The 25027-nt window shown below is 47.7% G+C and overlaps 1 protein-coding gene across 1 annotated transcript; it reads right to left on the reverse strand.

The window, feature by feature from the left end:
• Window positions 1-14324: 14324 nt before the first annotated feature.
• On the reverse strand, window positions 14325-17956 carry LOC123105301 (ferredoxin--NADP reductase, root isozyme, chloroplastic). The gene is made up of 6 exons (XM_044527346.1): window positions 17772-17956; window positions 17639-17698; window positions 16926-17252; window positions 16130-16349; window positions 15139-15379; window positions 14325-14970 (listed from the first exon to the last, which is right to left on the reverse strand). Exons 1-6 carry the CDS (start codon window positions 17793-17795, stop codon window positions 14712-14714), a joined length of 1131 nt encoding a protein of 376 aa, XP_044383281.1. The 5' UTR covers window positions 17796-17956; the 3' UTR covers window positions 14325-14711.
• Between the last annotated feature and the right edge of the window lie 7071 nt (window positions 17957-25027).

The following is a 25027-nucleotide window of genomic DNA, read 5'->3' on the forward strand; positions in this document are numbered from 1 at the left end:
TTGTGTTTGTTCATATATCATTCGTTTGGTTCTATTTATGGCTCATGGCTAGTGAAGGGATCAAGGATATTAGAAGAAATCGGTGTTGTTAAAGCAAAAATGTTCATATGCTTCTTACCTCCAAAGTTAATGGGTGTAGTTATGGTTGAACTCAACCAATTTCTAGCCTTTGTAACCTGAATTCCTAGCTGATTCAAAACTCCATATACAAATTAATTTGCTAAAGGTAGTGAAGAGACAGAGGGGGAAGGGAAGAGAAAGATAAGTGGCATATTCAGTTAGTTGTATTAATCCGCCAACAAATCCGATATAGTTCGATTGTGCCATATCACTTTGATTTTGTGATGCATGCAATTTACGTGTTGTCCATTATATACACTACCAGATTTTAAACTATCATATATCTTATATTTTTAATGAGTTGGTGAAATTTTAATATATTTTGAAAAAGGATACAACCATCACAAAATTTTCTAATAGTAATAGTTTGGTCACCTCATTGGAGCGCGACTTAATCCTATTTTGAGATCACAATGGCAGAACTAACTCGACTAGCGACTAGGCCTAGCCTTGAGACTCTCATTCTCCCGACGAGTGAACTATTTTGACTAGCAGATAGGACCACTTAAGGTTCCTTTTAGCTCTTTTTTTACTTGGACTTTCATTGGCTTGGACTTGTTGATGTCCATGTAGACCCATGTAAAACTAGGTGGGATCCTCGGGTAGGACTTCTCTATGATGTGTATAGCATAGATTTGGAAAACAAGGATCTAGTCCTTGTCCAAAAGGTATGCGTCGTTCTTGGGCATTGATGGTGTTACGTCACAGGGGTACCTCACCATGTCAGTTGTCGGCCTGAGGACCCCTAGGTTGGTTCTGCTTGGACTACTATGTCTGCTCATGGCGCTCTACAAAGAAGATTCAAGGAGCCTTGTCGTTCAAGACAAGGAATTCGTATTCGTGGAGGACTTCCCTCCACCAACGTAGCCAACTAGGATTTTTGTAATCCTAAGGGCAATTCAAGATCGGAGTGGTTCGTCCGACTTTGGAAACAGTCTCGTCATAGGAGGTCGGCGACGAACAACTACTGTTAAGGGTGTCGTAGAATCATTTTCAACCTCAGGGAACCAAAGATGATGTGCAGGTTGGCACTATTGTAGGTGCAACCAATCTTCAAGGCCGGTTCATGGGCTACTAACAATGTTGCAGCCCAAGGGTATCTCACCGTGTTGATCGGTTGCCGTCCTAGGAACCCCTAGGTCGGTTCTGCCCTTGGCCACTATGTTGGCCCATGGCGCTCTACAAAGAAGAATCGATGAGCCTTGTCGTTCAAGACAAGGAATCTGTATCCGCCGAAGACTCCCCTACACTGACGTAGCCGACTATGAATCTTGCAATGCCAGGGGGTCATATCTTATATAAGCCAGGGTTGTTGGAAATATGCCCTAGAGGCAATAATAAATTAGTTATTATAATATTTCCTTGTTCATGATAAATATGTATTATTCATGCTAGAATTGTATTGGCCAGAAACTTAAATAAATGTATGAATACATAAACAACACAGTGTCCCTAGTGAGCCTCTACTATACTAGCTCATAGATCAAAGTTGGTTAAGGTTTCCTAACCATAGACATGAGTTGTCATTTGATAACAGGGTCACGTAATTAGGAGAATGATGTGATAAACAGACCCAACCGTAAGCTTGGCATTAGATCGTATCACTTAGTTATTTGCTACAGTTTTCTCCCTGTCAAGTATATGTTCCTTAGACCATGAGATCATGTCGGTCCCTAATACCGGAGGAATACCTTGTGTGCTATCAAACACACTTTGTAACTAGGTGATGCTGGTATTCTAAGTGACCCGGGCCTCCATGCGTCAAATCTAACTGATATGTGCCCATTGTGGTGGGACCGCCCCGGCGCTGTCGTAACCTTGTCACAGTGATGCTGGTAGTTAAACAAAGCAAAGAAATCCTCCTGGAAGTGAGAAACAACCTTGACACCACTGACACCAAATTACACGCAGATGGCTTCTTGGATCTCGGTGGGGCTCACCGAGGGCATGTTTCCCCCAAGCTAGAGGAAGGCACCCAGGGACGCCATGCATGCTGCATTTGCCTCCATCTCTGGCAAGGAAACGATCACCATGCTCCCCTCTTCAGGACGTAGCGACGGGTCTCCCACCCGAATGTCACGTCGTGGCATGGCGCATAGCACAGGTCCAGCAGGGGGCGTAGCAGGTCGATGAAGCGCGTTCCCAGCAGCAGTCACCGAAGCCGATGGAGAGGACAAAGGGGAGGGGGAGTGTTAGTGCAGCCCCTCGCCCTGTGTCCAAACTGCCAGCGCCTTCATGTGAAGGGGTTGTCGCAATCTGCTTTGCAATGGCCAGTGAAGAGGCATCAGTGGCACTCACGCTCCCTTAGCTTGATGAAATTCTTCTAACCCTAGGGAGGAGAGTATGGTGCTCGCACCAAATGCCACTCCTCCACCGCAGTAATTCCTCTTGACCCGTCCCTGGTCAGCACAGGGCTCGAGGGACGCCGCTCCGCACGCATCGCCAAGGACTTGAATGAAGCAGCAGGAGTGGGTTTGATGTCGGGTCAATGGGCGCCATGAATGGGGAGGGGGCGTATCCCTAGCAAATCTACATTGAAGTCAAACCTTGTTAGATTTATAATCCCGTAGGATCTACTTAACAGATCGTAAGCCAGGCATTAGATCACCTAATAGCACAGATCAGAGAGATGGATTAGGTTCTTACCACCAATGGAAGCAGCCATTGGTGTCGACGGTGCGAAGTCCCGTGCCTGCTCGATGCAGGCTTGATGCAGGCTTGGTGAAGATGCTCGCTGCAAGTAGCGGCATCCCTCCGGGCGCCACCGGCACTGCCCTAGAACAGGGGCAGAGCTTGGAGATGATCTTCCCGTCGTGCAGCGCTCCCCCAGATTGGTTAGGGTTTAGGGATGTGGGGAGCGGGAGTAAACCGTACGAGAACTAGTCTAGCATAGGTGTCGGCTGCTCCCCCATCTTTTTATGTGCGCTGGCGACAGGGGACCAAAACCATAGTTGGTTAGGGTGCCCCCGATCAGGGCGCGTAAGTTGAGATCGAGGGGTACAAACGTTGGTTCATGGCCTCCCTGTTTCTCTCTTTAACGTAACTTTATTTCTGGTCTTTTATTTTCGTTTTGGCCCATTGGGCCTCTAGATCAATACCAACATTCTCCTCCTTGATCGTTAGGCTCAATGACTTTTGTCCATTCTCCATAGGAATAATATACCAGAGTAAGGTGTTACAACAGCCGATGAAAAGCCATTGAACCTCAATATTCATAGCACACATCCTATTTCAAAAAGGAAACATTTTTCTTATTGGGAGTGGTTTATATTAGCGGTCCCATAATTCCAGAATCAAGAGGCTTCCAATAATCCCATGTTGGCTACATGCTCACGAAATATATTGGGTGGTAAGCCTTTAGTAAGCGGATCCGCAAGCATACGTGTCGTACTGATATGCTTAACATTAATAGTTTGATCCTGGATTCTATGTTGAACAACATGGTACTTTAGGTCAATGTGCCTGGCAGCAGCACTTGACTTGTTGTTATTCGCATAGAAAACTGCGGGTTCATTATCGCAGTACAATGTCAGTGGTTTGGAAATGCTGTCAACCACTTTAAGTCCGGGAATGAAATTCTTTAGGAATACAGCCTGCCCGGTGGCCTCAAAACATGCTAGATATTCTGCCATCATCGTAGATGAGGCAACTATCTTTTGCTTGGAGCTTTTCCACGATATGGCTCCTCCAGCGAGTGTGAATATATAACCTGACGTGGATTTCATACTATCCACACACCCGGCAAGATCAGAGTCTAAATAACCAATAACTTCCAGGTTATCGGACTTTCTATATGTAAGCATGAAATTTTTAATACCTTGCATATAACGCAAGACTTTCTTTGCGGCCTTCCAGTGGTCCGGTCCTGGATTAGATTGAAATCTGCCAAGCATCCCGGTTACAAAAGCTAAGTCAGGGTGTGTACATACTTGAGCATACATGATGCTTCCGACATCTGAAGCATAAGGAACCGACTTCATCTGATCAATTTCATTTTGGTTCCTCGGACATTGGAAAGTCCCAAACTTATCGCCCTTAACTATGGGGGCAGGTGAGGAAGAGCACTTATGCATATTGAATTTCTTTAGTACTCTCTCAAAGTATGCCTTTTGCGATAGTCCTAATGTTCCTTTGGACCTATCTCGATGAATCTCGATGCCAAGGACATACGAGGCTTCACCGAGATCCTTCATGTCAAATTTTGAGGACAGAAATCTCTTGGTCTCATGCAACATATCTTTATCGCTGCAAGCCAATAGAATATCATCCACATATAGGACTAAAATTGTGAACCTACTGCCTTTAAATTTAACATATATGCAGTTGTCCACTTCATTCTCTTTAAAACCAAAAGTTCTAATAATCTCGTCGAACTTGAGGTACCACTGCCTTGAAGCTTGCCTCAAGCCATATATGGATTTCTTTAAACGACATGCCATGTGTTCTTTTCCTTCCACGACAAAACCTTCAGGTTGAGTCATGTAAACTTCTTCTTTTAAGTCACCATTCAGAAATGCCGTCTTGACATCCATTTTATGCAGCTCCAAATCATAATGAGCTACAAGTGCCATGACAATTCTGAAAGAATCTTTGGATGACACAGGCGAGAAGGTCTCCTTATAATCGATTCCTTCTCTCTGTGTAAAACCTTTTGCTACAAGTCTCGCTTTGAACCTTTCGACGTTCCCTTTGGAATCATATTTGGTTTTGTAGACCCACTTGCAGCCTACCCTTTTGGCTCCATCAGGAACTTCTACTAAGTCCCAAACATCATTCGAGCTCATAGATTTCAATTCGTCTTCCATGGCTACCAACCATTTGGACGAGTCTTCACTTTTAGTGGCTTCTTTATATGAGGTCGGATCTTGTGCCTTCCCTATGTCATTTTCATCCTCACACATGAAAGTGACATAATCGCTAGAGATGGCCTTTTTCTTTTCCCGTTGTGATCTTCTCATAGGCTCATTAGTATGTGCATTTTCTCTTGCCCGAGAAGGTTGACGATTATCATTGGGTTGAGGATCATCATTTGGCTGAGGATCCTCATCATGCTGAGGATCTTCATTATGCTGAGGCTCCTCATCAGATTGAGGATCCACTTCAGGTTCGGGATCACCAGTAGGTGTCTCATGCATATTAGGCATAGGGATAAAGTTCTGTTGGATAGTCGGGGATGGAACGTACACCCGCTTCTCCTCAAGATCAATCGCCCTAACCTCAGTGACTTCATTATCCTCAAAAAACACCGCTTGCCTGGTTTCCACAAACTTGGTGGTATGACCTGGGCAATAAAAGCGATATCCTTTTCCTCTATGAGGGTACCCAATGAAAAAACAACTGACTGTCTTTGGGTCCAATTTCTTAATATGTGGATTGAATACTTTAGCTTCAGCCGGGCAGCCCCACACTCGCAAGTAATTCAAGCTCGGTTTCTTTCCCACCCACATCTCGTAAGGTGTGCTCGGTGCTGACTTAGTTGGAGCAAGATTTAGGATGTGTGCAGCTGTTTTCAATGCCTCCATCCAAAGGCTTACTGGTAAGTTCGCATGACTAAGCATGCTACGTACCATATCCATAAGAGTGCGATTGCGACGCTCAGCTACGCCATTTTGCTGAGGTTCACCAGGCATTGAATATTGGGCAATTATTCCATTTTCAGCAAGATATTTTGCGAACGGTCCTGGAATTTGCCCATAAGGAGCATGCCTGCCATAATATTCTTCCTCGCGATCAGACCGCACTACTTTGATCTTTAGGTTGAGTTGATTTTCAACCTCGGCTTTATAAATCTTAAATTTGTCCAAAGCTTCGGATCGATCACGTATGGGGTAAATGTAGCCATAGCGAGAGAAATCGTCTGTGAAGGTAATGAAGGAATCAAAACCATCCATAGACTTTACGTTAAAAGGTCCGCATATGTCAGTATGAATAAGTTCAAGGACCGATGTGGCTCTTACTGCTCCTTTCTTAATTGTTTTCACATATTTTCCCTTAATACAGTCAATACAATTGCCCGCATCAGAGAAATCTAGCGGATGAAGTATTTCTTCTTTAATCAATCGTTCCATTCCCCCCTCGAAATGTGGCCCAGGCGATGATGCCACAATTTTGAAGAAGGATTGATACTTCTCCCATTCTTTTTATGATTGCATTCATTCATATTCATCTCGCAGAGATTCACACACATAGGATAACCAGAAAGATTTAACATATAAAGTTTGCCTCGTCGAACGGCAAGACCAACATCCTTATTACAATACTTAAAAAAACATTGTTTCTCCCCGAAGGTACAATGAAATCCAAAATCATCTAAACATGAAACTGAAATCAAATTCCTACTCAAAGTAGGCACATAAAGAACGTCCTTGAGCTGAAGTAGGAAACCAGTGTGCAACTTCAAGGTGAGGGAGCCCACGGCTTCAACTTCAGCCTCCTTCCCATTCGCGACATTAAGTCTTCTTGTTCCCTTTAGGGTGTGACTTATATGGAATCCCTGCAAAGAATTCGCGACATGAACAGTCGGACCTGAGTCAATCCACCATGTAGATTCAGAAAAATCAACATATAGAGATTCATCTACAAGAGTGATCTCATCCTTACCCTTTTTATTCAGCCACTTAAGAAAACCTGGACAGTCCGCCTTGAAATGATTTGGCTGCTTGCAAAAATTGCAAAGTCTTTCTCCAGCGGCATTTGTAAGATTAACTGAAGTAGCCGCTGAAGGTGCGGGACGTGAACAACTTGCCTCGTTGCATTGCTTAGGCTTTGGAGGATTCTTTTTGGAATACTGCTTTTTGTTGGGCACATTATTGTTATGAGCATGGTTCTCATGCTTCCTCTTTGCAGAGTTAACATGGAGAGCTTGATCTTTCTGCTCACTCTTCATTCTCTCTTCCTCCTGAACGCAATGTGCAATGAGTTCAGATAGTTTCCATTTGGTTTCAAGAGAGTTATAGTTTATCTTGAATGGATTGAATTGTGAGGGTAGTGACCTAAAAACTAGGAGCACCAGAAGCTCTTCGTTCAAGTCACACTTCATGGTTTTAAGCTTTGCCGCGGCATTGCTCATACTTAAGATGTGCTCCCTCACATTTCCATGCCCGTCATATTTTGCAAGCAGCTTGTGCAAAAGCTCATCTACATACACTTTCTCGGAGCCCTTAAATTGTTCTTCCACCGATTTCAAATATTCGGCGGCACTTTCATTGGCAGGAATAGCCCCTTTAATCTCAGTCGAGATGGAGAAGTTCATAATTAGGAGCGCCATTCTGTTTGACCTCTCCCACTTCTCAACTTTAGTATCATAATCTTTCTTAAGCTCAGCATACCCAGTGGCACCCTTTGCAGGTTCCACTGGTTTACTTTCCCTCAGTGCAAGGTCAACCTCATGCCATCCGAGGTGCAAAAGCAACGAGTCCTTCCACGATTGGAAGTTATTCCCAGTAAGTGGCTCGATCTCGAGGCCACGAGAACCGGAAGCTGTCATGTTTCGAAATATCATAAGTAAAGGAAAAGAACATCATCATTAATTTAAATTGCACAAAAATTAACCTACGTTGGTTTGATCAATTTTCATGCAAAAATTAACTCCAAATTATATCACCGTTGGGCAGAAAATAATAAGGAATTAACGGAGTGATTCAAAAATGTAAAACAATGTTGGTCTATATTACAAAAATGATCACATTAATCTCATGTGTAATATCAATTTTCCAACATTAATAATTCTCCATTTATTGATATTACCATGGGATGAACATAAATGTGCCATAAAATGACACAAACATTATTTCATAAAAGTTTTCTAAATAAAATTTCTTGTTGGTTCCATTTCATTCAGAAAACTAAACCATAATTTTCAGAATCATTTTTCTGGCAATTTTCTATTTATAACAGTGCAAGAACATTTTGGGAATAATCATAATACGGAAACACACTGAATAAATAGAAAACGCACAGAAACTTCAATTTTAGCCCAAAACCCACGACAGCTCTTTAAATCCTAGCCCAGTAAACAAAAAAAACGCCTTTTCTGTGGGCTAAGACAACTCGGGCCGAAGCCCAGCCGCGAAGGCGGCCCGTATAATGCCCGAAGGCCTGCCCTGAGCCACCCGTTGCTCTCGGCCATCCGATCGGGCCAATGGCCGCGATCATCCCGCACGGAGCAAAACGAGCGAGGGTCAAACCCTAGGGGCCAATTCCCCATTTCGTTCCCGCAATCGTCGGAACGGCGACGCACAACGACGGCCATGGCGGCGCGGTGGCTGCGTTCGACGGAGCAGCGTGCCGCAGACCGAGTCCGGTGCGCTCCTCCGGCGAGCGTGGCTGCGGGCATCGCGAGTACGGCGTTCGGTGGCGCGAGCAGGCGGCGGCTGCGGGGCATTTCGCCAACGGTCGCTGGCGCAAGCTTTCGGCGGCGACAACGGCGTGCAAGGCGCGGAGGCCAGGCGACGCGCGCGTGCGTGAGCGCAGCAGCGACGGCTGCTGCTTCATTCCGCGCGCCACCCCGAAAGGCGGCGGCATCCCGGCCATGGCGTGCGCGTACGGCGGCGGCCGTGCGGACCCCGAAAGCCGGCGTCATCTGGGTGAGCCCGTCACCTTTTTCTCTTAATTTCAACATTTTAACTCTGATTTTGGGATTTCTGAATGGGGAAAAAATTCTAGGGCTAGGGTTTCTCATAATTAGGGGAAAAACGAGTGATTCATCCGATTCCCCTCCTTCTATATTCTTAACATGAAACAAAACCAGCGCTAATTAATCTTACTTGAAGCAGAAGCGTGATACAGGTAAACTAACATAACTTGTTGATAATCATAAAGGAACTAGCATTGATCCAGTAGCAGATTAGTCATTTAAATAGAAACCTCTTAACCCTAGGACTTGACTTAACAGAGGGCTAACCTTAATCACTAGGTCGTAATCATGATCATCAAACTTAAACAGATCATCTTAGGGATCTAATCTAGGCTTAACCATGCTCTGATACCATTGTTAGATTTATAATCCCGTAGAATCTACTTAACAGATCGTAAGCCAGGCATTAGATCACCTAATAGCACAGATCAGAGAGATGGATTAGGTTCTTACCACCAATGGAAGCAGCCATTGGTGTCGACGGTACGAAGTCCCGTGCCTGCTCGATGCAGGCTTGATGCAGGCTCGGTGAAGATGCTCGCTGCAGGTAGCGGCGTCCCTCCGGGCGCCACCGGCACTGCCCTGGAACAGGGGCAGAGCTTGGAGATGATCTTCCCATCGTGCAGCGCTCCCCCAGATCGGTTAGGGTTTAGGGATGTGGGGAGCAGGAGTAAACCGTATGAGAACTAGTCTAGCGTAGGTGCCGGCTGCTCCCCCATTTTTTTATGTGCGTTGGCGACAGGGGACCAAAACCATAGTTGGTTATGGTGCCCCCGATCAGGGCGCGTAAGTTGAGATCGAGGGGTACGAACGTTGGTTCGTGGCCTCCCTGTTTCTCTCTTTAACGTAACTTTATTTCTGGTCTTTTATTTTCGTTTTGGCCCATTGGGCCTCTAGATCAATACCAACAAACCTCACCTTGTTGGGAACCTTGACAACCTCGGAGGCGACCGCATCAGCCGCGGGGAGAGGATGGGCAGCCTTCAGCCGCAGATCTGGAGCGAGGCCACCAGCTCCTATCCCAGGGGCTGCAGCTACGGGAAACCAGGCGTGAACCGCGGCGAGGACGAGGAGGCGCTAAGCGGAGAAACAGAGCTGGCGGCGGCAATGGGGGTGGCTGCGGGCGCCAAAGTGACGTGCTGCAGGAGCGTGGGAGTGAGCATGACGGGGCTCTTTGATTTTTCGTTTTACCAGCGTGTTTATTTGGACGTATGCATACTAGCTATGCGGAGGTAGGCGTGTACCCATCGTGCTTGATGCTTCATTTGAGTTAATAAAATTCATCTCTTATCAAAATAAAAAATATACAGCTTGAGAAGTAGCATGGTTTTTCGTTCTTGGCACCACATGTCATTGGCTTGTACATCGTCCATGCGCCATCTATCGGGGATTATATTGCTTTGTCATGGGCCAGCTGAAGGATTCGTAGAGGAGCGACATCGCCAAATACTACAAGACACAGTACAAGAGTATTACTGCGACTCCATCGGAATCTCAGAAGACGCAGCGGGCACGCGCGCACTCGCAGCCTCCGCCGCTCCGCATGGCCCTAAGCGAGTGTTAGGAGCGGCCGGCCGGCCGATTTTCGTTAGCATTTCACTCAGTTTCTTCACTCGTTTCTGATCTTCTTGATAGCTATAATCTTGACTTAGCCGTGCGTGAGTGGCGGCCGAGCCGTTGTGCTGATGCATGCATGGTTGTTAGGGCAGCTACAACAGGGACGCTTAGATTGGACGCTAGGATTAAATCCCCAGTAGTTAAGCCTAATATCCTGGCCGTTTTTTCCTATTCCCGGCTAAGCCCAGGATTCATGCTAGCGTCGACGCTACTTCTGGCCCCAGGCGCTAGCCCGTTTTTTCTTTCGAGATATGACACAGAATGCGTCCTGTTAAGTACCTGTACCTTGTCATTGCCGTTGAAGGACTGGACGCTAACACCGCTGTTACACGATTTTTCTTTTCTTGTATTTCCTTAAGCGCCCATGCAAGCGCCTAGGCATTGAACATGCCTTAGCTGCACAGCCGGATCTTGTTGATCGTGGAGAGATTCCAGTGAGTAGTTAGTGCATGGGTTAGTGGCTGTTAGGCTAGTGCGTGCGTAACTTGCCGTGTGGCCGAGTGCATGTAGCGGCAAGCCAAGTCAGTGTGTGCGTGCGTGCGTGGTAGCTATCCAGGTGTGTGTGCACGGGTATAAAAATCCAACCCATATGTATTGGTGAAGGTGCGCCGATGTGTTGCCGAGCCACGGCTGCGGTATGAGCCGAGGGGAGGAGCCCAAGGAAGATGTAGTCTTCATCAGGACCGTGGTATACGTCCGGTCGATGTGAGAGTTCTTCCGAAGTTGTGCTGCGTGTGTGCGTGTGTACCTCCATGTATGTAGTTGAGTTGAATAGAAGCCAACATATATACAGGCCGTTCGGCGGCCGGGGCGTTCGTCGCTGGAAAAGTTTGTTCATCTTCTACCACTTTCGTCCGAGCAAGTGAGAGTGAGAGGAGATGAGTGGTGAGCTGGCCAGGGGTTTGTCCCTACACTTCTGATCCGTTTTGCTTTTGCTGCAGGCGGGACTGGGCAAACCTCGCCGATGGGCCGGCGGGTCTTGTTGCCGAGTGCGTCCTCGCCAGCGACGTGGCCGGCAATGTCCGCCTCCGCGCCGTGTGCCACCCTTGGAGGCGCCACACGACAGACCCGCGGGTGTACGGCCTTGACCGACGCTGCCATCCTCGGCAGTGGATCATGCTCCAGGAGGAACTCGCCCCTTCCCACCGCCGTCGCTTCCTCAACGTCTCCACCGGCGAGTGCATAAAACTTGATCTTCCAGAGCTCCGCGACCACGAAACACTTGGGCGCACGTCCGAGGGCCTCCTCTTCCTGCTCCACAAGCGCACCAACATTCGACTACTAAATCCGCTCACGCGCCACCTCGAAGAGCTCCCGCCACTGATCACGCTGCTGCCTCCTTACCGGTACACCTACCTCATCAGTACTACTCATTTCGAGCAATGCATGACAGCGTGGGGCTGCGGCATCACCGATGATTCCGTGGTCGTGTCGTATTTACACAAACTTCGCATCCTAGCCGTCGCCAAGCCTGGCGATGAGCGCTGGACATCGGTTTCATACAAAAGCCATCCGTCAAACCTTTAGTGTTCTTGGGCCGTTTTTATTGTGTCACCGAGGATAATCTCATGGTGCTAAAGACGAGTCTGGATCAACCACCACGGATGGAGGTGGCCGCCGAGCTGTGTAGGCCACTGTGCTCAACTTTTCATAGCATGCACATGGTGGACAATGGCGGGGAGCTAATGTTGGTGCACCGCATGCTCCGGAGTAGCCCCAGGAGGTTCGACTACGACCTGTATCGACTGGATTTGGAGATGGGGAAATTTTTCCCGGCAAACAGCTTCAATGGACGTGCACTGTTTATGGCTAGACATTGCTCTCTTTCGGTGTCCACAAAAGTTTTTCCCTCCATCAGTTCTGACACTATCTACATGAGCTTCGATTTGGATGAGAGAGTGAATATGCAAATTCAAGCCTACAATGTTGTGGTTAGAGGTACCGAACTTGCAAGCTACATCCTGAACAGCTCCACGGCAGCGCTGCCGTCGCCGCTTACTCTTGTTGACTGTCTCTCCTTGTGCAATGTTGTCAAACTAAATTGCAAACACTTAGCATCAGTGATTTGAGTTGCAATTGTATTTGTTCTCGTTTAGCTATTGTACCGGTATGAATGGGCTTCATACAAGCAATTGTCCCAGGGGCTCGACCTTCCATCGTAATCTCATTTTTAGGAGGGTGTGCCTAACTGAAAGCGTGTATTTTCTTCCATCAATTCATTATGATGCAAGTTCTTCTGCATTTTCTCGGGGAAAAAACTGGTTCTTCATTGTTCTACATATGAACGAATATTTTGCTTTATCTTAACTTTGTCACGATATTAGGCTTGGGTTATAGGATCTCGATTAAAACACCTAGTGCTCTATTTTTTTGTGGGAAAAAATAAAAAAATAGAGCACCTAGTGCTCTATTAATACCAAGTCTAGTGGTAACTCTGTCCGCACATATTTGAACCATAGTTCAAAATATTAAATCCCCGGAGCTCCGTGATCCGCCTGTGGTTCCTCATCATTGGCATTGCCAAGCCTGGCGATGAGCGTTGGACACTGGTTCAGATCGGATATTTTCGAGGTACAGCTCCATTGATGTTCTTAGGCCGCTGGTACTACACCAGAGGACAACCTCATGGTGCTGGAGACGAGGGCAGATCGGCGACCACGGATGAAGGTGGCTGCCAAGTTGCGGAGGCACGTTTGCAGGACGGCGGGTACCGCGCACCTCGTGGACAACGGTGGAGAGTTAATGGTGGTGCACCGTATGCTTTCTCGTTCAGATAACTCAAGGTACAAAGTGTATCAACTGGATTTCGATAACAAGAGACTACTCCGGGTCAAGACCTTGAGCAAGCGGGCGCTGTTCTTGGCGATGCATTACTCTTTCTCGGTGTCCATGAGGGTTTTCCCCTCCATTTGTGGTGACACTATCTATTTTAGCTTTGATCTTCAGGAGAGATTTGATGAGCACATTGAGGCCTACTGTCTCACCGACAAAAGCAACAAGCTGGCAAACTACATCTTAAACAGCACTTTGTGCAGAGTCGTGCCATCGCCGCATAGTGTCGCTGACTGTCTCTCCTGCAATACTTTCATAACTTCAGGATTGTATTCCAATTGGTTGGCATCAATAATAACTTCAGCTACAAAGTGAGCATAGATTAGATGGTTAGGTTTCTTGTGGTGGAACCAGCCTGCCGGGTTTAAGTCCAAGACTTGCACCGATGTGTGCATTTTCCTGAATTTATTCTAGGCTTTCTGGTGATGTTCGTTCAGTGGAAGAGGACGTTTTCATTGACTACGAGGCATCTGTTATGACTTCATCAATCTCAAGATTTGCTGGCTTGGTCTATCGAAGGTGTTCACAAGGATAGGATGTGTGTGTGTTCATGAGAAAGAGTGTGTGAGCATTTGCATCTGTACTGTGTTTTAAGAAAAATAAAAGAAATGAGTTTACCCCTCTGATGGCCTGTGTGGCAAGTGTGCCTATATTATATTCAAGCATGTACACCATGTGCAGTAGTCCTTTGGGAGTATATCCCGGATATTTAGCATTTGTACCTGAAGTTGGTAAGCATATGTGGTACTGTATGTGCAGTTGGGCCAAACCTAAAGTTAGGGTGTCTGTTTCGCTCCAGTAGGCTCGACTTTCTCTTGCAATCGCATGTTGGGTGTCTTTTTGTGGACTTGTACATAACATTTTCTGTCAATTCTATGTATCAAGACGGGTATTTCGAGAGTTTGAGTGTCGAATTTTGTGTTGGATTCCTTCATGAATGTGCTGCCTCGGAACATTCCTGATATACACGAAGAAAGCAAATTCTTCTCACTGTCTTGAATGGGCAAGGGACTGGATGAGGCACAACATACAATGGTAGTTGATAAACCAATGGCATGAGCCTAATTCGTATATGAGGGATGGCAGAGAGTAAAATGGCAACACAAATTTGGATACTAAATAAGTATCATTGAAATTAGCAAGAATTTCCATAGAAAATATCATGAAGTACGCACAGAATATTTATATGCCCTCTGAATATTTGAATGAATAACAATCTACAATATAGTATTGCACTTCATCCATGAGACCATGAACAACCAGGACAGGTGCTTAAATTCGGCTTCAGACAAAACACCTCAAGAAATTATAACAAAAGTTACATGCTTCGTTTCACGCATCATGTGATGCAGAAGCTTATGAATTACATGGACAGTCTTATGATTCTCTCAAAAATAATGTTTGATAATTCTACACCATCACAAGAATCATCCCATGTGTGTGTTCTGCCTTTTTCTGACATCGTCTCACAGCAGAGCAAATCATAGATAACTGAACGGTTCCGATCCTAGTAAACCTCAACGTGCCATTGCTTGTTCTTCTTGAGCTGCGATAGCTTCTGATCCCAGCTCTCCCCTCTCTGCTCTGCCACCTTCTTGAGTGTATCCTGAATCCCTGGCATCATTCCTTTCAAACCACAGAAGTAGATGTGTGCACCGCCATCCAAAAGCTTGAAAATCTCATCGCTGTACTCCTCAATCTTGTCCTGAACGTACATCTTGCCGCCACTCTTGTTCTTCTGCTCCCTACTTAGTGCTTTGTCGAACCTACAAATTCAACACACTCAATTATATTATATTCAACTAGTTTATTCAAGTGGTGGCACACCCAATCTACGATGACGGAAGCATCCAAGTCAATAACAAAATGGCGTTTGGGGCATGTGTAAAGATAATAACAGAAACAAGGTATGACGATGGAAGAGGTCTAATAACCTGAAATTGTCTGGATACTGCTTCAGGTAGCTTGTGAATTCTTCGTCATAAAGAAGGCTGTCCGAATTAGCCACACCAAGGAAGAGCCAAGCCAGGCCACCAAATCTGAAATTTGGGACATCTTCCATGAACATGCGGCGTAGGTACCCGCGGTAGGGAGCAACACCAGTGCCAGTGGCAATCATGATATGGGTTGCATTTGGATCACTCTCAGGTAGGAGCATTATTTTGCCAGAGGGCCCTGGGGTCAGAATGAAATGACAGTGAGATGCATAAACTTTAGAACATCCATCATATGCCATGAACTATGAGACCCTGTTCGGTAATCCACCCACTCCTGGAATCTGCGGAGCGAGGAAACTGCAGCTCCGCCGGCTCCGGGAGCAGAGTTGTGGAGCGGAGCGATACCGAACAGGGCCTGAGTATACACAATTCTACCAGAAAGAGTATGTGCATACATGTTTGGTTTGTATCTCGGAACAGGAAGCAGCACATTGTTTGAAGGACATTTATTATATGCATCAAAATTAGACTTTTATCCAAAAATAATAATCAAGTACGACAAAACTAATAGAACAGATCCAGTCGGCAGCAGCCAGCAGGACAGAACAAAGATAGCTATTAGTGTCAGCGATGGCCATACTGTAAGAGGCTCTTGGATATAAAGGATTTATTATTTGTCTGGCTAGTGCGTCAGAAGTTACCCCCAAAAAAAAAAGTTGCTCTTATTCAGAATGTACACTGTAAACCAGTGGCACTGTGAAAAACTCCCCTCTTTCTTAATGTTATGAAGAATGGTTACTTCCTACACAATGTGTATATATGTGTAATGCTCTTTTTGTCAAAGGATTCAGAAATAGATGGTTTAAGACAAATGAACATTAGGCACATGTAAACGAGAAAACTTAGCCCTTTTAGAGTTAGAAGCGCTCATATAAAACTGCTAGCACACAAGAAAGCCTTTGCATCCATCTAAAAGAAAGCAACCAACCTGTCATCTGAATCTTGTCCCCAGGCTTTGAGTTGCATAGGAAATTACTGCAGACACCATTCTTCGAGGGGTCCTCCTTGCCAGTTTCAGGATCATAATAAACTGCACGGCGAACACATAAACTGGCAGTCTTCCCGTCAAATGAATCCCCATACCGAGTAGATGCAATGGAATACAGCCTGACATTCTGTGGGTTTCCAGGCTTCTTTGGGTTCTCTCCCTGATAGATGCACACAAGGTTTGATGAGCAATGAAGATGGGTGGTGAAAACAAGGATGGACGACAGCAAGGTAATGAATAGATACTTGGTACTTGAGTTAACCTAAAGATGGTGAAAACATGGACGGCAGGAAATGCTATGAACAGATATGTGGTACTTGAGTTAACCTAAAACAATTCTCCTACACAAAGCATCAAGCAGCATACTCAAATCAATGTCTATAAATTTGAACATAATTCAAGTACAGCATAACTTGATACGTTTATCCTCTTATTTAATAATACAACCCCTGTTCTGTTCAGTATTCACTATTCAGTAAGACAGACAGAGGATGGAAGAGAAAGTGGTTGAAATGGCTAAACGCTTACTGGAGGAACAATCCTAAGGTAATTCTCCTATAATAAAATCAAGCAGCATACCCAAATCAATGTCTGTAACTTTGAACATAATTTTTTTCAGTACAGCACAACTTGATATGTTTATCCTCTTATTTAGCAAGACAAAGAGTCCCCTGTTCAGTATTCAACAAGACAGAGGATGAAACTGAGAAAGTGATGGAATGGGCTGAAGACTTACCGGAGGAATAATCCCATAGCTCTGCCCCTCCCAGTACGGCACATTGCCACCATGGTCGATGACGACGTGGCACGTCTCTCCTGGGGCGTTAGGGCCTACCGCCCGCTCAACCGAGACAATGGTGGCCGTGTAAGGCCCCTTGGGCTTGTAGGTGTTGAGCGGCGGCTCCTTGGCGCTCTCCAGGTCGAGGGGCGCGACGGAGACCTTGCTCTTGCTCGACTGCTGGACCGCCCTGCAGAGATGCCTCGACTGTGCCGCGGCCTTGCTGTCGCACGCCAATGCGGTGCCGATCCATGATTTGTTGCTGAAGCTGAGACTGTTGATGCCCTGAAATGTAGCAAAAGGTGAAATCAGCATACTGTTGATGTTGGGGGCGCCCCTGAAAAGGCTGTGAGCTGGGGATCCACAGCATAGCAAAGCAAGAGCCCTGAGGAACTACTGAATGCGCATGTACTGCTACTGATATGTGTGTCCTATTTGTAAGTTATGCTAGCTAATATCTGCAATCGAAGCAAGAGCGCTGAAGAATTACTACTGAATGTGCATCTACTACTACCAGTACAAGTGTGTCTATGTGCAGGTGATACTAGTTGATCTGTGCAGGAAGCCAAAGGCGCAGCTAGCGGTATCGAATCTCGTGCCTAAAACTGCTCCCACTAGTTCACGCACTAGCACACGATTGGCGCTGCGTAAAGGGATGTGGAGACGCGCACCTGGATTCCGGAGCTCCTGACGGCGCGGTCCGAGCCGCCGACGGGCGCGGAGAAGGCCACCTGCAGAGGGAGGGAAAAGGTGAGAACTCGGCAGCCGTCGCCCAGGAGCGGGACGGGGTCGGCGCGGACGTACCTGGGACGCGGCGGCGGTGGCCATGGCCGACGGACGGATGGTTCGAGGGATGGAGGGGATGGGGAGGAGGGGTTTTGATCTGGGGAAAGGTGGGGGGAGGGGGCGGCGGGTTTATAGGAGGGGATCGGAGCCGGAGGCCCTTGAGGCGACGGAAGGGACGGCGACGTCCGTCCGCTGCTGGCGCTGGCTGCTGGTGGTTGGTGACGGCGACGCTAATAAAAAAAAATCATCAGTCGCCCCCTAAATTTGTCTACTAAATAAATTATTCTGGACCGTCGATTAGAGTAATCGACGGGGCTGTGATTAGATTAGTGGATGAAAGTTTCGACTAGGTTAGCTGATGATCTGATCAGCCGGAGGCAGGTTGCGTGGCTACTTGGCTGGCTGGCTGCTTCGAGTGCCTCCTTCGGCCGCTTCAAAATTGAAATGGCCTCGTGGTGGCCCTGAAGGGCCATCTATCTTGCCTCGCTTGGCAAAGTCAGACGTGCAAACCTGGCTCAGGAGTCAGAACAGGTGAACGCATGAGGCGGCACAGCCCACAGGTGTGCTCCAAGTAGCCACCAGGGAGAGACCGATGGCGTGCAGGTAACGTTGAACCTGCAAGCGAATCAACCTATGGTTGAGTTGGTTAGGTGGACAGTGGTATCCCCAACCCACCAGGGTTTAAATCCTGATGCTCGCATTATTTCTGAATTTATTTCAGGATTTCCGACGATGCGCTTTCAGCGGAAGGAGACGTTCCCGTCGACGACGAGGCGCCTACGGTGACTTCGTAAATCTCAAAATGATATGCTGGCTCAATCTCTCGAAGATGCTCATGGGGGTAGGGTGTGCGTGTGTGCGTTCATAGGGGTGAGTGTATGCGCGTGTATATGAGCGCTTGTGTCTGTACTGATGCTAAAAAAAACGTTGAACCTGCAAGGGCAGGTGTGATGGTACCATAGGCCAATGCCATGAAAGTTTTTTTTTCCCGTGCTCCGGCTGGGAACTAAGGCCTCGTACAATGCATGGTGTTTACGGAGGTCCTTAGTAACACAAATTGAGTTTTTTTTAAGCACAAAGTGCTTAGGTCTATATGAGGGGTGTTTAATTAAGTGTCTGCTCTCTACTACTAACCAACGACACATCTGATTTATTTTTATAAACATCTCCCCTAAGCATCTTGCATTGCACAAGGCCTGATACTACTACTAGTGTCTTGGGGCGAAAAAGTGACTAGGGTTTTCGCCTTTCGCCGACGGTCAGTTCCGTTGTCGATTTGGCTCATCTCGTGTGGCCTTATGGTATGAGGTCGCGGTGGATCCTTGCCTTTACCGATGAGAGAGCTTCGTTTGTAGGTGTTTTTTTGAATTTGGTTAGGGGTTGTGCCCTTTTTTGACAGCGGCGGCTATTTTAAGATGGGATAATCGTCTCAGCAGTGTGCCTAGCGTTGTTGTTGTTGTCTCTCCCTGGCTCAAGAGTCAGAACAGGTGAACGCCTGAAGCGGCACAGCCCACAGGTGTGCTTCAAGTAGCCACTAGGGAGAGACCGATGGGGATTTTAATCGGTCGCGACTGACAGGGGCAGCAGGAGAGTGTGCTCGGCGTTCGCCTAAAATCTGCCCGATCCTTTTTCCACCGACTCTGCCTCTTATTTTCTTTTTCAAACAAATAAAGATCGACCCATTCATCAGCGATCGAGACAGTACAAATAACATTAAAAATAAAAAAAATTATATTCAGGTCCATAGACCAGCTAGCGACAAAATGCACGCAGGAGGCACGCGTGTCGCCGTCAACATCCCTCACCGGAGTTAGACAAATTTTGCTCTAGTAGACTCATCAAAAAGTCGTCATGCTAAGGCCCCGCGGAACCACCGCATCAGAACAACAGTCATCAAGAACTTCAAAAAAAGAAAACAATCATCGCCGATTAAGAGAATCGTAAATCGAACGGATCAAACATACGAACACATAGTGGACGAACGAAGACCGGATCCATGCAGACTAAGGCATAGCCTAGTGATCGGAAGGGGCTGATATCTTCCCACTCACTCAGGTTCAAGGCATGATACTTGCAATTTGGGTTTGTTGCACCAACTATACTGTAGGGGGTTCCCTTACATTCTTTCTGTCAAAAAAAGACCGGATCCACCGACTAAATCCCGTGAGGTCTGTCGGAGACACCCCCCCCCCCCCCCACACACACACCACACACACACATACACACAACAACAAAGACAACAACAACAACAACAACAACAACAACAACAACAACAACAACAACAATAACAGCAGCAACAACAACAACAACAACAACAACAACAACAACAACAACAACAACAACAACAACAACAACAACGACAACGGCGGTAGGCACACCGCTGGGACGAGGGCTAAGTGAAAAAAACTTTATTCCATCTTAAAATAGCCGCTGCTGTCAAAAGAGGGCACAAAGCCTAACCAAACTCAAAAAAAAAACACCTGCAAATGAAGCTCTCTCATCGGTAAAGGCAAGGATCCACCACGGCCCCATACCATAAGGCCACACGAGATGAGGCAAATCGACAACGGAACTGACCTTCGGCGGAAGGTGGAAACCCTAGTCACCTTTTCACCCCAAGACACTAGTAGTAGTATTAGGCCTTGTTTTTAAAGAAACATATAAACTTTATTCATTTGCGATAACAATGTAACGCCCCGAGAATCATGCTACAGTAATCCCCTTCTAATGATGCACTGTCATCATTGTCACTGTTGCTAATCTCACTTTCATTCTATCCCAGTCCAAATCTCAATTTCAAATTATATTCAAAAATTCTTATTTGTCAAACCTGAAAACTAAAATGTTCAAAGTGTGGCAAATAATCTCTAGATATTTGTCATGTGGAAGCCAACATTTTTGGGATTCCCAAATTGCCCCTGGATTATCTTTTGGTGGCCCAGCAACTTTTATCTTTCCTTATTTAATTTCTAAAAATACCTAGTCACTTCCAAATACCTTGAAACATTTTTTTGGCAGTTTCATAATTCGCAAAGTATTTATGTGGCCTAGTCCCACATTTTACAAAATCCTTTTTGGCAGCCCGAATATTACCATGTTCTTTTTTTAAAAAAAAAGAGAGAGAGAGAGAACAACCCCCCCCCCTGGACCCAACCCGCCTGGACCGGCCCACCTAACCTACCCGAGCCAGCCCAGAGCCCCCTGCCTCCCTGGGCTTTAGCCCATTACACTGGCCGGCCCACCTTACCCCGGGTCGCCTTCCCTGTTCGACCGACCCCGTCGCTACAGGGGCGCGGTCGCCCCGGACCGCCTCGCCGTCGACGACGAGGGGGAGGATAAGGCCTCCACGCCCCCGACGCCTCGGTCCTCTCCCCTGCGCCCCACTCACTCCCCTGCTCTCCTCTGTCGCCCACTCCCCTCTGGGTTCTCCCCAGATCCCCTTTCCTCCACCTCCACGACGCGGTCGCCGCCGTGCCTCGCCCGTCCCCGCGGCCACCGAACCCCGTTCGCCTCACCGCCGTGTCCCTCGTCTCCGTCAACGTCGTCTGCTTCGTCTCCATCCACGAACGGGAGTCGGGGAGCTCCACAATGCGCGGATCGAGCCACCCCCTTCCGCCTCGGCCGCCGTTGATCTCCTCCAACTCCGGCCACCCTCTGCTGCTCCTAATCTGTCACCGGCTTTCCTTAGCCACTCGGTGAGCTCCTCCCCCTCTCCCTTCTCTCACGTAGGCCGCCCCCTTCTCTAGCTCGCTCGCCGCAACCGCCGTAGCTCACCGTCGCCCTGCTCCATCACCGTCGTGGCCACCGCTGCCGTGGCCCCCGTCCGAGCCCTCCATCGTGCTCCTGGTGTTCCCAGGAGCCCGACCAGCCCTTCCTCTCGCCCTCTCGTGCCCCCTAGCCCATTCCCGACGTGACTCCGAACGCCTCCGCCGCCCGTGCTCGCCGCCGATGGTTATTCCGGCCGTCCCCGGGAGAGCCACCACCACCACCCGACACGGCGTCGTGTGCGCGTTCGAAAGATGCTAACCGCACGCGAAACGGCCGCCCCTAGCGCGTTTCCGACGAGGCCCGAGCGGCTCCGCCGCGTTCTAACGTCGCCGGCGGCGAGACGCCGGCCGCCGCCGACGTGGCTGGGCGGGCCCGACCCCTGACTCACTGCCAGTGGGCCTTAGGGGCCACGTTGACTGGGTTGACCCAGTCAACACGCTGACATGGCGGTACAGTGACACTGACGAACCGGCCCCACCGCTTAAATAATAACTAAAATGATTTTTATAATTAAAAGTAATTAGTTTAGCTAATTAGCCACTAACATGTGGGGCCCATCAGCTAATTAACCTTAGTTTAAGTTAAAATAAGCTCTGTTAAGTAACAGAGGCTGACAGGTGGGTCCCCCGTGTCAGTTTTGACCAGTCAACCGGACTGTTGACTGCTGACGTCACTCCTACGTCATGCTGACATCATATTCCTTTTCTGTTAATATAAATAATTCCAGAATATGTTTAAAACTTAGAAAATTCATATAAAATAATCTATAACTCGGATGAAAATGTTTTCTATATGAAAGTTGCTCAGAAAAATCCAACGAATCCGAATACGCGGTCCGTTCATCTGTAACATGCCCCTAGCATGCTGAACTTGGGACATTCCCCCTCCGGTCATCTGTCTGACACCGGTCCGGAACCGGGAAAACATTCCCGGTTGAATTCCCCCTTCACCTATATCGTGTAGCCATACGTTAGGTCACTCCCGGCACCACATATTGCCACGTTATGCTTTGTGATGCTTGTTTGCTTTATATTTACTGTTTCTTCCCCCTCTTCTCTCCGGTAGACCCCAAGACCGATGCCGATGCCCCTGTGATCGACTACATCGACGACGACCCCTCCTTGCCAGATCAACCAGGCAAGCCCCCCCCCTTTTGATCATCCCGATATCGCCCATTCCATTCTCTCATGCTTGCATTAGATTTTGCTATTGTTATTGTTTGCTCCTATTCTGATGCATAGCCTTCTTTTGTAACCTGCTTATTGTTACCTTACCGGCTTATCCTAAACTGCTTAGTATAGGTTGGTTAGTGATCCATCAGTGACCCCCACCTTGTCCTTGTTGCCCCTGCTTCATCATTGAAGACCCGATCAACGGGATTGAAGACCAGGCCCCGGCACCGCACATCACTTTCCCCTAGTTGCTCGACGCTGCTGGGTTACTATCGAGTGCCGAGGGTGAGACCTCTACAGCACTTCTGATGTTAACCTGTAGTGTAGCTATTCGGTCGTGGTCATCGAGGGTGATTTCCTCTTTAACCACTTCCGATACGACTCTGTCGTGCAACCCCTCAAGTGTGAACCTCGAGGGTGATTCCTCTACGTTCACCTTGATGATTACATTGAGTGGAAACCACCGAGGGTGATTCCTTGGGTTTTCCTCTTGATGTTTGGACACACGGATACTTGGACTTTACAACTGTTACTTGGAAAGTGATGTGGAGACGGGTTGACCTGGAAGGTGCCCGTGAGATAATTACGAGGCGTGGCCGGGCATTCTTAGCCCTTGCCGCAAGTCCTCGAGACGGGGCAACGGGGTCACCTCTTTCGTGAGGCTCTGCTTGTTACCGCGCGTTCCTAATCCACTACGATTTGGATATTTGATCCGAGGGGCCTCTGGCCTGATAGCACTAACCATCACGTGGGCATAGTATGGGCGTTCTGCGTCGTGTACATCAGCCGAAGCTTAATAGACGTCAGCGACGGAGCGGCGCGCGCCGGGTTGGACTGGTAAGCTCCTGCCTTTTTAGGGAGGTAGCTAGGTCTGCTCACCGGCCGCCCACGCAACGTGCAGGAGTTCCCGGGGAGATGGCCCATGACCCCTGGGGGCATAGGTTTAGTCCGGCGTGCTGGCCTCTCTATTAAGCCTAGGTCGGGTTGCGGCGTATTGTTTGGCCGAGGCCGGGCATGACCCTGGAAAGTGTGTCCGGCCGGAGTCAATCGAGCGTGGTGGGTAAGTTGGTGCACCCCTGCAGGGAAGAACTAATCTATGCATAGCCTGTCCTACGGTAACGGACACTTGGAGTTGTATCCCGATCGATACAACTAGAACTGGATACTTGTGATGAGAACTGGATGGTGATGAGGATTTGATTGTGATGATAACTGGATAGTATGGCTCTGGGATTGCTTTCTCGCAGGGAGTCGAGAAAGGATCTCTGGCCGAGGTTGATAACACTACTACCACTTTACTTTATGCTACTCTACTCCCTCTTGTTTGCTGCAAGATGGTGGTTTCCAGAAGAAGCTAGTCTTCGATAGGACTAGGTCTTCTCTCTATTCTGGCATTTCTGCAGCCCAGTCCACATATACAACCCCTCTTTGATAATGTTGCATCTGTAGTGTAGATCCTTGCTTGCGAGTACTTTGGATGAGTACTCACGGTTGCTTTGTTCCCCCTTTTCCACCTTCTTTCTTCTTTCTGGTTGTTGCAACCAGATGGTGGAGTCCAGGAGCCAGATGCCGCCTTTGACGACTGCTGCTACCCCGAGGGTGCCTACTACCACGTGACGGACGCCGACGACCAAGAGTAGTTAGGAGGCTCCCAGGCAGGAGGCCTTGCCTTTTCGATCGATGTTGCTTTTGTGCTAGCCTTCTTAAGGCAATCTTGTTTAACTCATGTCTGTACTCAGATATTGTTGCTTCCGCTGACTCGTTTGTATTCAAGCTGATGTATTCGAGCCCTCGAGGCCCCTGGCTTGTAATATAAAGCTTGCATTATTTTAAATTGCGTCTAGAGTTGTGTTGTGATATCTTCCCGTGAGTCCTTGATCTTGATCGTACACATTTGCGTGTATGATTAGTGTACGATTGAATCGAGGGCGTCACAAGTTGGTATCAGAGCCAACTGCCTGTAGGTAGCCCCCTTTCCAACTCCTTGGCCGAAGTTGAGTCTAGTCACTGAAAACTTTTACTAACATTGGCTGTGTGGCTTACGGGCCCACGTCGCCATTGGGTGGTAATAGCATCTTTTACTCCTCGTCTATACTCTGGGACTCTGATCTCTCGTCTATTCGGGTTAAACATTTTACTAACTCTGACATTAGGCTCTCGTACCCACTTCCTCCCGGAGAGCCCCGGCATTATCAATGATTGCTTGCTTCGCCAGAAGATTCTACGGATACTCCTCGATGTTTCTCGAGACCCTGTACCAACTGCCTTGCAGTTCCTGACCACCGATAATCCCCCTGAATAACATCCTTGCCGCTTGTACCTTCATCCCTACTT

This window comes from Triticum aestivum, chromosome 5A, assembly GCF_018294505.1.
Source record: "Triticum aestivum cultivar Chinese Spring chromosome 5A, IWGSC CS RefSeq v2.1, whole genome shotgun sequence".
Classification (NCBI taxonomy): Eukaryota; Viridiplantae; Streptophyta; class Magnoliopsida; order Poales; family Poaceae; genus Triticum; species Triticum aestivum.

Coding starts and splice junctions, on each gene's coding strand:
- LOC123105301 (XM_044527346.1), bottom strand. CDS start 17,795: ATGGCCACCGCCGCCGCGTCCCAG. Junction 17,253..17,638: donor TCAGGAGCTCCGGAATCCAG/GTGCGCGTCTCC, acceptor GCTACATTTCAG/GGCATCAACAGTCTCAGCTT. Junction 15,380..16,129: donor GGACAAGATTCAGATGACAG/GTTGGTTGCTTT, acceptor TTCTGACCCCAG/GGCCCTCTGGCAAAATAATG.